This window comes from Odontesthes bonariensis, chromosome 24 (assembly GCF_027942865.1).
Source record: "Odontesthes bonariensis isolate fOdoBon6 chromosome 24, fOdoBon6.hap1, whole genome shotgun sequence".
NCBI classification, from domain to species: domain Eukaryota; kingdom Metazoa; phylum Chordata; class Actinopteri; order Atheriniformes; family Atherinopsidae; genus Odontesthes; species Odontesthes bonariensis.
Window position 1 is genome coordinate 15,932,954 of NC_134529.1, and position 18,264 is coordinate 15,951,217.

General features: G+C 41.1%; 1 protein-coding gene across 4 annotated transcripts in view; it reads right to left on the reverse strand.

Moving 5' to 3' along the window:
• Window positions 1-679: 679 nt before the first annotated feature.
• Window positions 680-18,264, reverse strand: part of sgk1 (serum/glucocorticoid regulated kinase 1) — a 31,395-nt gene continuing 13,810 nt past the window's right edge. For 2 of the 4 annotated variants that reach the window (XM_075459592.1, XM_075459591.1), the window contains exons 3-13: window positions 15,968-16,183; window positions 13,545-13,608; window positions 4,943-5,018; window positions 4,664-4,739; window positions 4,311-4,499; window positions 4,062-4,193; window positions 3,027-3,263; window positions 2,841-2,936; window positions 2,530-2,685; window positions 2,349-2,438; window positions 680-2,151 (exon numbers count right to left, since the gene is read on the reverse strand). In XM_075459592.1, the coding sequence (XP_075315707.1) occupies window positions 1,984-2,151; window positions 2,349-2,438; window positions 2,530-2,685; window positions 2,841-2,936; window positions 3,027-3,263; window positions 4,062-4,193; window positions 4,311-4,499; window positions 4,664-4,739; window positions 4,943-5,018; window positions 13,545-13,608; window positions 15,968-16,183 (1,500 nt within the window). In that variant the 3' untranslated portion in view covers window positions 680-1,983. Of the gene's footprint in view, window positions 2,152-2,348; window positions 2,439-2,529; window positions 2,686-2,840; window positions 2,937-3,026; window positions 3,264-4,061; window positions 4,194-4,310; window positions 4,500-4,663; window positions 4,740-4,942; window positions 5,019-5,153; window positions 5,411-6,814; window positions 7,038-13,544; window positions 13,609-15,967; window positions 16,184-18,264 lie in introns of those variants that run through there. The other 2 variants (XM_075459594.1, XM_075459593.1) reach the window with 2 other exon arrangements.

The window sequence follows — 18,264 nt, forward strand, 5'->3', positions numbered from 1 at the left end:
GGTGTTGACTAAAAAAGAGCTCTAAAATATTTATAGATCCCAACCAGGACTTTTCTCACAGCCCTCTTTTAACTGAAATTTCTCATTACTTGTTATTAGCAGACATTATTACCCACTGACACAACACTGACCTCCAACAGTGTGACATTTTAGCTTGCCAGAACACAGGCCTTGGGTTACATTATTAAAGGGACATGTTATTATGTATATCATTTATATTACACCTACCTAAATGAAGTATCACTCATGTCAGTGTGGACAAATCTGTTTTTCCAATGTAATTAAAACCCCTCTGCTGAACGTGGTGTAGCCAATAATTTCAGTCAGATAAGAACACACATACACATTTACACTGGGATGTTACAGCCACTGTTGTGTAAGGCTGCTGACGCATGAAGGGGTGATAAAGTCCACTTTCCACAAATGTGGGACATTAGTCAGTAGCTCAAGTCCCTTAAACAACCTCTAGTAAATGTTTACCATAAAATCTTTGTTCCTCACATTCTTTCATTTACTGAGTAACTTACTACAATGCTTTGATCCACTCATTTTCTGCCAGTAGATATTCACTTAATATGAAGATGAGGTGACGTCAAACTGATTTGCTTTTTTCAGGCAAACAGGAAGTCAATAAACAGAAGCTTTTTCATACGCAAAGAAAACAGTTTATAACGTGTAATAAAGTTAAATCTTTATTGCAAACCAAACATGGTCACATAAACAATTTTACAATTTACAGTACATTTAACATGAATTGTTACATATACATATTTAAGCATACCTTTAGTCGTTTTCATGTTCAATATACATTAAAACTAGTACACGTAACTCCAAATATACAAACAAACTTAAATACCGTCAAACTGCATTACAGCAATATTAAAGTGGAATGTTCGGTTTCAATGTTGTCGGCCTGTCTGCAGGCTGCCGTTACATCTGTGTGAGGCGAATGGAAGACTATATGAGGGGGATGAAGTTGGCAAGCAGAACTACAGAAATACTTCTCAACACATCCCTCTCATTCTCACCTAGCAGCAGTGCTCTCTTTCCATCTCTCTATCAGCATTAATGTGCAAATAAGAATATGAAGCATCATTTGAGTCTCTACGTCTCACGTGTTCAAGACTGAACAAGTGTACTAATTCAGTGCTACATCCTTCCACTCAGGTAACTTAAAAAAAAGAAGAAGTTAAATACAAAATAAAACAACCCCTTCCACTTGCAGTCAAGTGGATTCAACTGTAATATTAATGTTGTCACGGACAAACCCAAATGATGCGAGTTCTGATGGAGAGAAAAAATAAAGGCACATTTGAGAGAAATGAAACGCCCCCACCCCCTCTGTAACATTCAGCCTCTACAAACTCCTTTTTCAAAACACACAAAAACTAAATGAGAAGAAACTAAAGCACCAAGATGAATGTCATCTCCAAAAAACTCATTCAGACTCAACAGGCAGCTCCCCGTGGGTGGTGAAGGGGAGATGTTTCGCTACATGGATGAAAATAAAAATCTTTTTCCAGGGCTTGACATGGTATGGTCCAGCCTTTCTCTTTTGACGGAAGGTGGAAGTTTTTCTCTGTGCTTGTCAGTTGTGGCTTCAGGATCGAGGGGAGCTGTTAAGCTGCCTGTGCTATGTGCAAAAAACCTCCACTCTCAAGTATGTGATGTGAAGATGAAGACTTCAAAGGGATTTGAGTTGTGGTTGATAAATCAAGGTGAAATGGAAGATTACAGTCCCAACTAGACACTAATTACGGCAGACATCCTCTTGTAGCAAGTATTCGAAATGCATTCAAGATTAGGAGAGAATATGGCAAGTACACATGTAGATGAAGAGCTCTTGCAGGGTTTTGGTGTGGAAATATCCATCATTCTGATGGGGAACGCTGGGTGGGGTCAAGATGCAAGTCTGTTGACATGGCACAATTCAAGTCCAGTAAGTCTAAACTGGTGTCCATATTGAGTGCCTGTGTTTAAATCCTATAGGTAGGAGTCCATTGATGGGGCATAAGAGAAGCCCACAAATGCCTCGGCTGCCTCTTTGATGCTGGCTGTGAAGAGAGCACTGTCTGGGGAACAGCCAATGGAACTGGGTACAGGCTCATCTGTGAACTCAGGATCAAAGTGCCGCAGGTCATTGGGGCCTGTCTGCAGGAGGGAGGGAAGGAGACAAGCAGGTATTAGTCAGACTTTACAGTACCTTGCCATAAGTGGAAATGTTCTAATTCACAGTGCTTTTGATGTAGTTACGTAAACACACAAAAAAGTTAACGTGTTGATTTTATCTGGTATAATGTAAGAAATTAGCACTTAATAGTAGTAGTATTATCAAAAAGGAAATTTACCACGTTGGGGTTGAAGGGAGGTGTGATCTTCTTGGCATTTAGGTCATCCCAGTTGATCGGAGAGAAGAATATGTGGTTCTTGATTTCAATCTGGCAAAGGAACAAATGATAAGCTATTAAAAGTTGGCCTTTAACATGCATAAGTGCACAGACAGTCCTGAATAAGTGCCTAAACACTTACAAAGTCCTCTGTGCAACCCAGCCTCTTGGTGCGGTCCTTTTGCAGGAGGCCTTCCAGCAGGTGTCTGGCTGCGTTGGAAATGTTGGGTTTCAGCTGCAGAGGCTTGTTCAGAATGTTGTCGTACATCTCTGCTGTGTTGCGGCTGTAGAATGGAGGCTGTTGAGGGGCAAAACCAAATGATTAGCAATTCAGCAACAGCGAGAAACTAAATAAACAAAGCAAATACTGATTATCTGTAATACACCCAGGGTATCATATGATACATACAATAAATTGAGGTCTAAGTTTACGATATAGAATCTCTTACATACCAGGCCATACAGCATCTCATAGAGAACAGCTCCTAAACACCACCAGTCTACTGTCCTGTCGTATGGCTGCTTGTGTAGCACCTCAGGAGCCAAATACTGCAAAGGGAAAACACAAGTTACATTCCACAGACTGCCATAGAATAACTAGAACAAGGAAGTTCTGAATCACTGAATATTCTCTCTTACCTCTGGCGTACCGCAGAAAGTTGACGTGGTCCCGTTAGGTTCGATATTCTCCTTGCAGAGCCCAAAATCTGTGAGAATGATGTGTCCCTGTGAGTCAAGCAGGATGTTCTCTGGCTTCAGGTCTCTGTAGACAATGTTGAGGGAGTGTAGGTATCCCAGGGCACTGGCGATCTCTGCGGCGTAGAACCTGGCTCTGGGCTCCAGGAAGCAGCGCTCCCTCTGCAGGTGGTAGAACAACTGCAAGAAAGAGGAACACACAAGGAAAAACATTACTTACACAAGGTCTTGAGTGACCAAAATAAATTACATTATCAGCTGTCTGTTGTCTTGAAATGACAGAATCAAAAGGATAAAAGCAGAGGCAAGAAATTGGTAGACCAATAATAAATATGTATAGTGAGAATGGTGATATAGTGAGAGCGAGAGGAAAACGGATGGGAGGAAATGAAAAAGCAGGAAGGCGACAATTAAAAAGTTTGACAGGGAGGACAGATGAAACAAGGGCCAGAGGTGAAAAGAGAGACCAGCAGGATGGAGGGGAAGAAAGGAGAAAGGAAAGAAAGAGAGTAAATGTGCCCTGCTTCCTGATGAGGTCCATATTTAATCAGCACTGTCTTTGCTCATGCAACAATCACAGGAAATTAGCTCGATTAGACACACACACACAATCTCAATGGCACTGCTAATTTTGGCCCAGAGTTTCTCCCCCAGTCCCAGCCCACCCTATGATTTCCTGAGTGGTGTTTCCTTCAGTGTCAAAAAAAAAGAAGAAAAAAAAGACAGAGAGCAACTGCTTCTATTCTGCTTCTCATGACAGGATTTCCCTTCTGTCTGTGTCTGCCTCATCTTTGTGTCTGATTCTGGCATGATATAATTCCTCTCAAACTTAATCAGTTTCTACCTTCTCTTATCCCTCCAACTTTATGATTTCCACCTTAATTCATCTTTAGCGCCGTCTTTATATAGCTCAACACCTCCCCTACTTATTGTCATCTTTTTCCTCCCTCTTATCCACTTTCTTTTCAGATAACTCACCTCTCCTCCGTTGATATAGTCCAAGACGAAATAGAGTTTGTCTGCAGTTTGGAAAGAGTAGTGAAGGCCCACCAAGAATGGGTGCTTGACATTCTTTAGAAGCACATTCCTTTCTGACATGATGTGTTTCTCCTAAAGAAAGAAAACACAACAAAACCAAGAGCAGAGGTTAGAGAGGTTGATAAGAACACACCTTGTGACATATTTGAGTTTCTTGCTGCAGGCAGATATGTCACAGTGTTTACATACCTCCTTCTTCTTGAGAATGGCTTTTTTCTGTAATACTTTAACAGCGTAAAACTGGTCATCTGAACGATGGCGTGCAAGCAGCACTTTCCCGAAGCTGCCCTTGCCAATCACTTTGAGGAAGTGAAAATCACCAGGTTTGGCCGAGGGATTGGACGATGGGCCGAGGTTGATCTGTTGGGATGGACTGGGCTGCGAGACGAAACAAATGAACGTTACTTACAAAACTGAAAACTTCCTTGCTAAAATGCATGGCAAACACACAAGCAGAGGATATGTGTGTGCATCTCCGCACATGCTAAAGAGTAAACAAAGGAAGGAGCACAAATTTCACTGTTTAATGTAAGCATATGTACCGGAGGAGAGGGGTTTGTGTTCATGAGCTCGGTATCCTGCGGAGGACTCAAATTCAGGATTGACTGGACTTCAGGACTGAAAAGAAAAAAAGGAGTTTAAGCTTATTTCAGGTTAGAGCAAAGAAAATATTCCTCAGCTGTTCTCCAGCATGAATCAGATCATCTGAAAGTGAAAATATGTTTCCCGAGAGGACAAATGACTGCCATTTCTGCTTGTGTCTCTCAAATGTTTGTCCTCCAAGGAAAGCATAACAATAACGTGAGTCAGATGTTACTCACTGCTTGCAGGCGTAGGAGTTTGTGGCGAGCTTCTGAATGAAGTCGTTCAGTCCCATCCTCCTTTGTTTCATAAAAGCTGCAAAGCACAAACAAAAACAAAAGAATCCTTAAGAATCATTTCTCAGACATTTAAACCAAAATAACTAATGACAAGAAGAATACTAGATAAAAAAAAGAAGAAAAATAAATAAAATCAGGTAATTGTCCATACCGGTGACTAATGCTACCAGGCCTCTGGTTTTCGAGTAAGTCAGGACAGGCTTTTCTGTTTCTGTTTTAATCGTCATGATTCCTTCGCTGTCAGATATTCCTTCTGGCGACAGCCAAAATCCAAATATTAACTACTACGTTTTGGCTCCTGATATATATGAGCTGTAAAAGAGGGAGGGGCTACCCCCAGGCGCCCACACCCCCCGGTGGGCGTGATCCACCGCAAACATTTAGCTTTAGTAAATAAATCCTGGGAAGGTGATCTTCTCGGCCAACCAACGGCCGCTGCGCTCCCAATGCGTCATAGCCGCACCTTATGTGTGCTTGCGTAAAAAAAAAAAAAAAAACTATTCACCGGCGGGTTTTTATTTGCCCCTGTGTGTGTGCAACTCCATGGCCACTTTGCTAAACACTGCATGTGTCAAACAGCCTGGTTTTGTCATACTGTCAATAGACCAAGCTGTTGCAGGCCAATGTTCCCATCAACGAACATATGGAGATCAACTGACGTCAGGACACTTATGTTCCAACAGTGCAGAATAGTGCAGCTCAAGAAAGGTCAATACTTTTCTTGGGATCTGAGATTATTCTTAAAACCTGATTAATATTATCTCACGGTATCCACTGCTCAGCCTCTAACTCCCCTGAGGTCGCATCTAAGTCCAGTACAAATAATTTGATAGCCTCCTCGCTAAGCCTATCAACTTCACTGCCTGGCTGCCCCTTAATTCAAAGTGCCTTGGAGTGACGCATGCCCTCCCTCCATCCATACACAAAAGACGGGAGGGAGAGCCCGAGCGGAGGGAGGCCGCATGCCAAGAAAAGCCACTGGTAGTGGAAAAGTACCGAGTTAGAAACTCTTGAATACATCCAGTTCAAGAGGAAGAGAAAAGATTTGATGCACAATCTGTAGCAGTTAGTCCCAAATAAGCAGTCGGGAGGGCTTCTAAGTGATGATAAGAATGTAATTAAGTGGAAAAACGCAACTCTGTAATACGTTGTGAGCGCTGGCACACTGCGGTGCAGACGGACTGAGTTAGGCACGGTTATGTAAGGCACCTGATTCAACTTTTTTTCTACACCCCACAGTGGCGTGAGAGAATGCAAGACGATATCACCTGTGAGAGACAAATTCATTCAATACCGTGCGCAAAAAAGGAAAGACGCTGTTTTCGCAACCCTTTAACAAAACAACATATTTACAGAAAAACGCACAAAAAATCTTTGGAGAAAATGCCCTCTCCAAACTAGTTTCCAAACAAAACAAACCTTTCAGCTCAGAAGTTGGTCTAGTTTGCACAATCTACTGCTCCATGGCTCAACAAGTCGCAGCAGAGAGTTGCCAACGTTTATAGCACATTCTAGAACTCTGTCAGTGAGGCATGCAGTTCCACAGATAACGGTACAATAAATCCAGGTCACGCGTTTATGGGGTGAACGAAGCGCCCAAAAGTAGGCTAATGTCTGCCTTTGCTTTCATTCTCATTGAGCCAGAAAAAAAAAGGATTTGGGCTGCTCTTTAGAAGAAACAAGTAAAACAATCACAAAAGGCTAGTAACCACAGAAACACTTTATCGACAAACAGTATGTCTGAGAGATTTTTCTCCTGAATTGGTTCCATCCTCAGACGGCTTTTGTTTTAAGGATGTTTGGTTTACTTACAGGTCAAAGCGGTGGTTTTGTCTTTCATAAGGATGCTTTAAATCCCCGGATCACAACGGCTGCGGGCTCCTCGGCAGAGAGGTAATCGAACTACACTGCATTCCTCTTCTTGGAGAACTTCTTCCAACAATCTTTTCATTTTTTTCAGGGCGGAGACGTCCCGCCTCTCCTTCCTTCCACCCCAGTTCTGCTTCACGGACGGTTGCATGACTTTTTCCACGGGCGGGGTTGACGCTGCCTTCAAATACTTCTCATGAGCTCAACCATCAAGTTCGGCCAATGAAAACATGTACTATTCATATTTTGTTTCACCAGAAAATGAGCGAGAATATTTGATATCATAATGGATTATAAGGAAAGTGACGCCTGGCAAGTGTAATAGATTTAAAGGTATGAAAAAACCAAAACGATGATGTCCGCAAAATTGGAAAGAGGAGAACAGTCAGATCCTGATACTGTTTGGACACATTCCAACTTTGATCCCTATTCAACCTTGTTATCAGTCTTTATTTCGCTTTAAACCACACTCATCCTGCAAAGATTCATTGCACAAGAGCATAAAGTGATTTGTTGTTGTAATTGCAAATACTTAATAAACTTCCAAAAATCCCATCTTCAGAGTATGGAGTTTTTCCACTGTTGCCATATGAGGTATTTCACACACTGGGCTAATGTTTGGAAATTCACAGGGTTCATTTGGGGTCAAATTTGTCAAGGAGCGCTACAGTAATTATTAACCCTGTCTCCCTATTAATTGCACTATTTTGAGCACACAACCCCTCGCAGATTTATGGTTAGCAGATTTAGTTAAAAGGGTTGAAAAAGAGAAATAACGGAAAGCAGTGATGAAACAAATGCCAAATAAAATATGAAATATGTCAAGCACACTAAATGACACTGAAGTACAAACAATTTTGCAAACCCCGGATGCAATCTGGGTCTTTTTGTCTAGATAGAATTGTGATGTAGGAAAGTCCAATGCTGTTTTAATATGAAGGTTTCAATGTGATATGCAGTACACTCTATTTCAGTTCTTATAATGATATTGTGTAAAAAAAAAAACAAACGTGTTTCTCATCAGGTCTTAAAATGAGATAAATACCACCTCAGATTAACAACACCACACGACATACTACTTCGCGTCATTATTTACTCTACACAAACTAAACCAAAATGCAAAACCTGTCCTCTCTTACTGCTTCCATATATATGGTTGGTAAGCAGCAGCCAGGTGCTGCTAATCAAATACACCTGATTCACTGATCACCACCAAGCATGAGCACCTCTGTAAATAAAAAGAGTTTGGCAGTTTGCTAGTCTGTAGCGTTCAGGTGTGTGTTAACGCCAAGGAGGCAAAACATCAGCAATGATCTTGGAGACTGTTGCTGCACATGAATCTGGGAAGGGTCATAAGGCTATTTTACAAACTATTCTATAGTCAGTCATTCCACAGTGAGAAAGATTATTCTCAAGGGGAAAACATTCAGTTGCAAATCTTCCCAGGAGTGGACGTCCCATCACGTTCACACCAAATCCCAGGAGCTACATCTCAGACTCCACAGGCCTCAGTTAGCATGTTAAATATTGAAACTAACAAGAGAAAGCCTCTTCTTACTAAAAGGAACATGGAAGCACAGCTTACGTTTGAGAACTTGCATCTGAACAGACCTCAAGACTTCTAGAACAATGTCCTTTAGGCAGACAAGACCAAAGTGAAGCAGTTTGGTCATTATGCACAGCACCACAATTGGTGAGAACCAAACACAGCTTATAATCAAAAGCCCCTCATATGAACTGTCCGGCATGGTGGTGGAGGGATGATGATTTGGGATTGTTTTGCAACCACAGGACCTGGAAACCTTGCAGTCATTGAGTCAACCATGAGCTCCTCTGCAAACCGGAGGTAGGCCATCTGTCTGAGCTAAAACTAAAGCTAGACTGAAATAGGGTCATAGAACAGGACACTAATCCCAAACACAGCAACTAATCTATAGCAGAATGACTGAAAAAGAAAGAATCTGAGCTGCAATGGCCCAGTTAAATTCCACCTCTCAGCCCAACTAAAATGCTTTCGCAGGACCTGTGCTTAAATAAAGGCTGCAAACGTCAACTAACTGAAGCGTGTCGCTTTTAGGTTGCTCTACAAGCTAATGAATTGTGGACGATGCTTAGTTTTTTAAACATACAACCTTTGCATTTTGCTCTAGTTTTTGTCAAATAAATAATCACATGTGTGTTGCTGTGGATTTGAGGTTATGTTTATCTAATTTTAAGGCTATGGATCACATCATTTTCTACTATGTCCTGATAAGTAAAACCTTCGGATTGACAGACGGGGTCCTTTTTCAAATTAATGTATACATCATATCCAATGCAACCATGGTCAAAATCCATGGTGAGTATCAACAGTTGAGTTTTTAAGAGTTTAGCTAAGGGACATTTTAATGGTGATATTGGCTAAAGGGCAATTGCTGCTTTTTCCTCCATTCTGATTCATCCTGCCAGTCCTGAAAATCGACCTGCAAGCTTTTAGTCACACATTCTAAAGTGAAAATAAATGCTTCTACTCTTCTGCTGCAACATGTGCAATTGCTATTAGACAGTAGAAAAGCAGAGCAAAAGACAAGCAACAATTAAGGCTCATCTACAAATTATACTGAGTCTAGAAGACGAACATGCATGTGTGACTCTGCAGTTTTTAAATATAGCCTCCACTTTTTACTGCTGTCTCTGTGTCCCCCACAACTCCGGTCAAATCTATTATTAAACTGTCCACTGCAGCCAGCTGATGCACTCACACACGGCCACACAAACACACTCACGGAGCCAGGGGGCAAAAACAAACCTGCAGGTGAGTTTGAGCACAGATGCACATGTGCACACACAAGCTGGAGAACAAATCAAACCTGCAGAGACACCTGCAGAAAACACACACACTTTCTAAACGGTGAAGGGCAATCTTCCTAAATCATTTCTAGGTGTCCTGCTCTGCCCCTTCCTCAGTGCACAACCAGGAACCAAATGCAGTTTCTTTGAAAATGACATTTCTCCCTGACACAGCTCAGGTGGCAGCAGTGCCATCTTTTAACAGGCATTTCATCCTTGGTTTCTCGTCTCTGACACCAAAGTGGCAGCGTTCGTGGGGTACGAACTGACGTCTCTCATTAGTACCGGGAAGCAGAACGTGCCCAGCAAGTAAAACCTTGCACATCAGAAGCTCCTGCTTTCCCAAAGATAACAATAAAAGCACACTGAAATAAGAGAGAAGCATTGAGAACATGTCTTTTTTTCTTTTTTTTTTTTTTTGCAAAGTCACCAAGGAGAACTTTAAAAGCAGATGATGAGGTCTACATTACCTCTGCCGGAGTGTGCGCTTTGCTCTTGAGGCTGCATCTGATGGTTATATAGCCAAGAACTGAATACAATGAGACGGAGGCAGTGAAAGGAGATCAGAAGAGAGAGAGAGCAATTCTATCAAAAGGTTTTTCCTATCTGGCCCGCCTTTGCCACATTGGACTCACAATCTGCTCAATGCTCAGGCCCTGAACAAGAGGAGGCTCACCAACACAACGCTCAAGCTGTGTATTTGTTGCCTCTATATTTGTGTGAGGCACTAGTACGTTATGTAACCCACAAGTGGCACTGTGATCGATGCCAATGAAGGCACTGACTCACACACACACACACACACACACACACACACACTCTCTGTGGGCCATTTGGTGAAGGGACAGGAAGGGTTTGCCTCAGCACAGGATATTAGAGTTGTTATACAAACACATATAAATCCTACCCGCTCAAAGTGGACCAACACATACACAAAGACCAGCATGTCCCCATATTCGCACCGTCTCCGGCAGACGACATCTATCCATCAAATCCGATCATCTCTGTCACCTTCCCATCACTCTATGTCGTGATCTTCATTCTTTGTTTGGAGGATGACGAGGATGCTTGCGGATATAGTTGATCTGGCGATGAATGTGAATGAGCCTCGGTGGTCAGGAACCAAATGACACTGTTACATAAAAGGCTCACTTATTCAAAGGAGGACAGCCAGGCTTTTATTTTGTCACTTGACATGGTGGTTGTGTGTTTGTGCGCGCGCATGAGTGAGTGGGGGGATGGCTTTCTTGGCTTTCTGGGCTACCAAAAAGTGGCCCACTTATCATTTCAGCTACTTCTGTAGATGGTCACGTGACCGTCGCTGCTGCAGTTAATCGTTCCTGGTTTAAGTTTTTATATCTTTGGGTGAAGTTGTTGTATTGAGATACCTGCTGGGTTGTCTGTGTGTGACTGGTGAGACCTATTTCTTTGCCTCACAATGAGTTGAAATTTACTGACACATTTCCTGTTTCAGTAGAAGGTTATGGGAACAGATGATGTATTCAGATGCTCAGATAAGAAGGAAAACTGAAATCCTTATCACTGAGTGCATTTCCAAGGAATTAATTGAAATTAAGTGCTTAAACTTAGGCAAATATATGTTATTTTAAAGATGTTATAATGGCTACTCGGCTGCTGATGTTTCTTGTACTTGAGCATTCTGGTCTGAGTGTATTGCACTAAAGCTGTCAACACTTTTGCTGTATCCAACATGTTCAGACACCCAACTCAAGATTGTTGAATACCTTTGGCTTTGGGGTGTCTTTATGGATTTATAAAGTATATGTTTGTGTTGTATTTGTGATTATGTGTGTGTAGGTGTGTCCTTTATAGTAAGCTCTGAACGGCAGGTTGACACAGGTGAGTAATGCGTCATAAAGTGTGGGAGAAAACACTGAATAATAGCTCAAAAAGCTGTTGCTATCATTTTGCATCACTGAGGACAAAAGTTTAAGAACACACACACACTCAGGCTGGGTAATTACATGTTATATAACAGTGTCTGACAAAGAAAAGTCAGTGTGCAAATGCTGAATCACTGCACTGCAGCAGGCTGATGAACATACTGATGCTTTTAATTAGGGTCTCTTTTAGCAGATATGCTTTGTTTCATAAGCTGTACTTTTCTGTGGACGGACTCGTGTGCGCCGTAGGATAATAAGGCCGGGACTTTTCTCCCTATAATTATCATAGAGGGATCTCTCTTTTTCTTTTTTTGCTCTCTACCATTTCCTCTGCCAAACACACACACTACTGCGTTACTGTAAATGGATTATATATGTGTCACTTTATGACTTCTAAGTGGTCCTGAAGCTACTAATTGCTGAACTTGGATCGGCACAGTGTAGCAGCGTGACAGCTGAGGCCACAGGAACGGCCTGTCACCGTCTCAGCTAATTGCTCCGATTTCTCTCTGCACACTGAAATCTCCCATTACTAACAGGCAGAAGATTGCCAGGGAGAAGCATTTTCATTAGAATGTGGTTCTTGTCACATTTCTTTCTTGGAGATGTTCCAGCGGGTACTTGCAGAACTCCTTCCAAAGTTCCTGCAGTTGCACACAGGGCACATTTACTCGAGTCGTGTCCCCATACTCACAATCACAAACTCATACTCTGAGTATTTGCAGTTTAATGCTTCTTCATTGGTAATGCATGTTTTATTTTAGCTGCTTAACAAATAAAGATTTTTATTAGAAAAAAATATAAGCTCAGAGGTAATGATTTTCTAATAAAGGTCAGGCAACCTCATTATATATAGCATAGTATAGTGCAGTAAAGCATAGTATGATTAAGTTTAGCTTAATATTGGCGAGATAAAACAATGAAATACCATTTATATATTTATAGTGTTAATAACAACTTCTAATGTATATTTTGCCTCTAATACTCACATATTTTTTCTTGAGTGAAATATTACTCGAATGACTGTCTATCACATATCACTTTTACATGAGTTAAAAAAAAAAAAAATTGTCTAGAGACAAAAAGAGGTTTACAGTTCAACAAAGAATAGTTCCTACATGGAAAAGCAAAGCAGTATATTTAACATGATTAAGTATTTAACTGTTACCTGTTGATCAAGAGTAATAATAACAACTATTTGAATTGGATTAAAGTGTAATTAACGTAATATGGGGAATTCACACAGACACTCATGAGCGCACTCGCACGTGAGCCCATGTCTTGCCAGTGACAGTATCCACAGTGATTAAAAGAAGAAGATATATTGACTCTGTGCAAGAACTTGACACGCATACATGCAGTTTGCGTACTTTAGACTGGGCTCTGGATTGTGGCACAAATACGAAGTGTGATGGAAAATCAAAGTACCATAAATTGCTGTCATCTTGGCAATAAACAAAGATGGACTCTCACCCGTGTGCACATATAGGCCAAGAAGCTCCCATGCAGTGTTTGACAGCTGCAGTGAAGTTGTAAACAGAAAAGGTCACTGTGCCATGTGTGCGATGAGCTGTCCTGAGCATTGTGTCAGTAACTACTGTTTTGCCACATTCTCCTAAACAAATAGTAATTTTTGGTTTTGGACAACAGTAATTATCCTGAGAGTTCAGAGGCTGGATCACAAGTCCAAGTGATGAGGTAGCGTAAAGTCATCAGGTTCGGATGAAAAGGCAACAACAAACACGGGTTAAACAATGAAAAGTAGGAGACAAAGAAAATAAACCAAACTGCTGACATTGAAGAGAAATGACGACATGGAGACAAATAATAGAGGAAAAAGAGTTTAAGCTGCAGAGTCACAGAGTTAGAGCTGATGGAAAGAAGAAGGCGGTAGGAAGTGGAACAATATAAAACACCAGGTTTAGTTGGTTGTTACTTACCGTTGTCACCAGGGCAACAGTAGCTGTCCGGGTCTGACTCGTTGTGGTAGTACAGGTCCATTGCCTGGGAGAGAAATGTGGCAACTCTTAGAAAAGCAACTCACTCAAGTATAGCATGTACAAATGTTCAAATATTTATTAAAACAGGAGTTTTTTTTATTATATAGATTATATAATGTAAAATGGCCAATCAAAATGTTATTTTAACGATACAAATATAACACAAAGATGCATTAACAACGACTATAGACAATTAGAATGGAGATAAAGCATTATTTAAAATATGAGGCAACATTTTCCTGATGTTGTCCACAGCACTGCAATAATAGTTTTGGCTAAAAATGTCTAAAGAATAACTCTGAAAGAATATCAGAAAGCCTGGAGTACGTGACACAACTTCAAAAGATGACAAGAAAGTCTGGCTCCTTGAAAGTAAAATATGAAGAAATGGGGAGTGTCTGAAGAGATTTTAGTGCTCAAGTACAGGAGCCCTTAACAACTGCATCTGATTGAGAGTTTCATTCCCAACTCCCTGATCTATGATCACATTCCTTGCTATGGAACACAAGATAATTCTGATTGTCATGAGATGATTGAATCTTTTTCTAAATGCTGTCTTTTTGTGCTACGATTTGGACTCCAGCACAAGAACTGTAAGAGGGCAAGGACTAGTTGGACTCGTAAAAAATTCAAACGCATGCGCAACATGTCAGTGGCCTCAAGCAACAATCTATCATTAAAGTGTTTCAGTGAGAAGCAGTTAACTTGAATAAGTGAGTGAGGTGAAATGACCTCAGAACTGTTCAGTGTTGTATAAGAGTGCTGAATTTGTTTTTGTGTGAGAGCTGATCTTTGGCTCGCCCCATTTGATTAAAACAGTCAATACACTGCTCAATACAGGGCAGGCAGAGTGGCTCCAAAATATAGATGTTAGCAGGTGTGCACAAATGGCCCCAGATTGCCCCACTTAGTCATTTCACATTCAGCAAAAACACGACGGGCAGCTGTCAAGGGGAGAAAAGAAAATTGCTATGTTCCCGTGACACTACACTGTGGTGTCAGATATTAGTTTTCCATGATGTCGCTGTCAGTCAACAACTTCTCAAAGTGGTTGTCATATACAGTCTTAGCCTAGTTTGCTATTCCTCGCCTTCAGCTCTGAAAACTTATCGCAGTTCTCTGTTGTCTCCCATGGGTGTTTTATGAGAACCAGACAAGCTGAGGCGTGTGTGTGTGTGTGTGTGTGAATGTGCGCATGGGAGTTGTTTCAGTGCGATCAATGGCCTCTTACGGGAGTGACTTTATCTCCATCTAATTCTTATTACTGGCAGTAGCCTCAGCCGTTTATCATTTCCTCTCAGATGCACACGTATGTATACATATACACTTATATGTCCTGCTGTTCATGTTTCCCGATGCTGTCAACATCTCTCTGCAGTCACTTTAGCATTCACAGCCCTCTTTTCTCTCTCCTTGAATTTGCCTCACTCTTGACTGCCTTCCTGCTTTCCCTCGCTGCTTTCTCTCCCCTCTCTGGTCGCTGTTTATTGATTCAGTAGAGGTCTGATGGAGTGGTATCCATAGAGATAGTGAGTCTGGAGTTTCTGTTCATTAATGTTTCATTGCAGATTTCTTATTCCAAAAGAAGATTTCAAGTTTAGCGTGTTGAAACAGTTGTGTGTTTGTGTGTCAGGACCAAGGAGAGGCAGAAAAAAAGCTGTGAATGAAGAGTAGATTTCTTCCTGGTCTGGATGCAAACCATTTTTCTATTATTAATTATTGTTTGATCATTTTATATGTTCTTGTTGTAAAATAAATGAAAAACAGGCATGTTGCTTAGACAGGTTTATGTGTTTCCAGTATCAAAATATGATATCACTTTGTCTTTGGCCATTTTAAGCACTTTCAATAGAAATCACAAATGAAAGCAAACCTGTTGTTGCACTTGTGCTATTAGAAAAAAAGAGAACATTTTTATAATAACACCCAAACGGTTTATTTGTTTTTTGAGAAAATGCAAACTGACCAGATAATGAAATTGTCTCACTTTAGCCATTATGCATTAAAAATATCAATTTAATTTCCAGAATATTGATATGTGCTTTTTGCATTTTTGGGATAACATTTCCAAAACAGCTGAACTGTTCTTTTGCTGTACTGCTGCTCAGGAGTTTAGCATTGCCACTGTAAAACAGGTGTGTGATATACTGAAGCTGTGCCACTGAAGAAGGATGTGAGCAGAACATTAGAAATTGCAGTGTACAGCAAGTAGAAGTAATGTTTGAAACAACTATTGCGAAAAGATCCATTGTTTCTCTGGGAGTTTCCTGAATTTGATATCTAGGACACCTGGAACTCCCCTGCTTTAGAATGCACTGTTTGGATTTTGTTGTAAATTGAATCAAACTGTAGATTAAACTTGCCTGTGTTCGTTGACGGGGTTGCCAGGTATCGTCCAAGGTGTAGCTGATGTAGGGCCCACTGCAGATGGAGCACTCCAGCATCACTGGGCTGGCCAGGTGAGGCGAAGTGTGGAGCCCCCAGCACTGACAAGTTCCTAGGTGGACATCTGACTCTGCCTCCTTCTGCTTGCCCATGTTGTCACTATGATGGCGAGCCAGCATCTTCCACTTTCTGACCTGCGAAATAGAATGACTTATATATCATGTTTGCTCAGTGAAGCTGAAGTATACTTAATGGTGTGAATGAGAAAGGTAATTCATACATGTAGCATCTAAACACACTCACATAAACAACTACAGCTTACATAACACATTTAAGCCCCTTGGCATATGAATAACACCAAGGTCGTCTCACAAGTTAGTTAATGTCAGCCAAGCAATTTTGTAAACATTTCCCCAACTCATATTTGTAACTTTATTGATATTGTTTTCTGTCTATATGAAGAAAACACTTTGCAGACATGAAATGTGCATGCAAAAACTCACTTTATGTGTAAAAGAAAATAGAGGGTCACATTTGCTTCGCAGTGAGTGAGTCACTCTCAGACTTAGCAGACATCTCTTCCCATGTCAGCTGCAGTGACACATTCTCCACAGGACAATCTTACCACAAACCTCCTTTTCTCAATCACCATTTGGCATGCATCCAGCAGCACTGACATATCATGGATGGAAAAACAGAAGGACACACACACACGCAGAGGATTGAAGGTATGGGAGATAAATAATAAGATATAGGACAATAGAAGCTAAGGTCAAGGTGCACATACGTCTTAAGGAAACCGAATCGCTTGTGTCAGTGACCCAGAGTGACTCTTATGTAAGGGACTGGGTGTCCTTGGCACACAGAGCAGACAGGTTTAGAGACTGCAGGCCATGTCAAATGAGTCTTATCAAGGGCCCTATCAGCAGCTGCTGCTCTGCTGGCCCGCAACATGACCAAAGCTTGGCATTGGAAGATTTACAATATGAGTGAGTGAGGTTGTGTGTGTGTGCGTTTGAGTATAAAGTTGCAAGTCAGCCAAAAAAATCTTCCCTGTGGGTAGACGGTTGATCTCATGACTCTAACTGCAGCCCTGTGTAGGAACGACTGAGGAAGTCTTCCAAAATACATGACAGGATCCTGTCATTGCACTGTCTGTATGTCACGCAAAATCAGTATTTTCTGCAATGGCACTAATCTGTAAAGATTAGCGCATGACAGCTCAAAATCTGACAAGGCTTAAGATTTTCATACTGGAAGTCTGAGATGGTGCTGAGATGGTGCCATGTGTTTGTGAATACATGACAAAAACATAGTCGTCCAAATTACATGTGCATAGACCCTTAAAGACTGTACTATTTTATGCAATATTTTCAATTTATGGCCTCATTATGAGCCTTGTTCCAAAGGGGGTTAGTAGCATTCCTTAAGGGGCCCAAAAAACATGTACGCAGGAAAAACACATGTGTATAAATGGATGCCCACACTTGACACCCCTTCCTTTCAACCCTTTTCTTTGTCCTTTGACCTCGTTTTGTGTTACAACCCATTAAGACAACAGTGATTAGGTTCCATAAAGTCTCTCAGACAAGATCTGTCCTTTAACCCTATAATCTCAGGATGTAATATATTCTAAGGAAATTTTCATACTAATGCCAGGATGTACACATCAGTCTACAGCTCCATAAATCAAGGAAAGAAAACATCATTTTATTCACACTTCATCAAAACTCCTTCCTCAGCTTTCCCCTTACTGGCCTGCGCTGACCTTTGCCTATATTCTACACAAGTTATGTAAAACCTTTACTGCAAGGTCTGGCCTTCAGTCCCACTTCATGGTGCATGGTCATAAATCACTGCACTGAGGCAACAATCAACATACTAATTTGTTCCAAAAAAAGTCTTCTTTTTCTTTTCCTGTTCCACATAACTTTTGCCTTAAACCTTCATACAATACACAGCAGATAAAAACAGTGTTTACTGTGGTGTTGTCAGCCAGCCCACTGCCCTCTTTCCTGGTAAACCCCCCACCAGCCTTGTAAAATTCATCCATTTGTGTTTTTCATCAGCTCCCTTTAGCATGTCAGTAATCCACTGACAGGCATGAAGTAGAGAACTTAAGACAAAGAAATGTTTGATTTAAAGACAAAAGATCAATAGAGAATGTGAGAGAGTCTTACATGATCTACCCCTTTCTCTGTTGGATACAAGACTTCCTTATTAATGCGAAGGGCACTGTTCTTCTTCTCATTTTTCTCTCTCCCTCTGTTCCTAG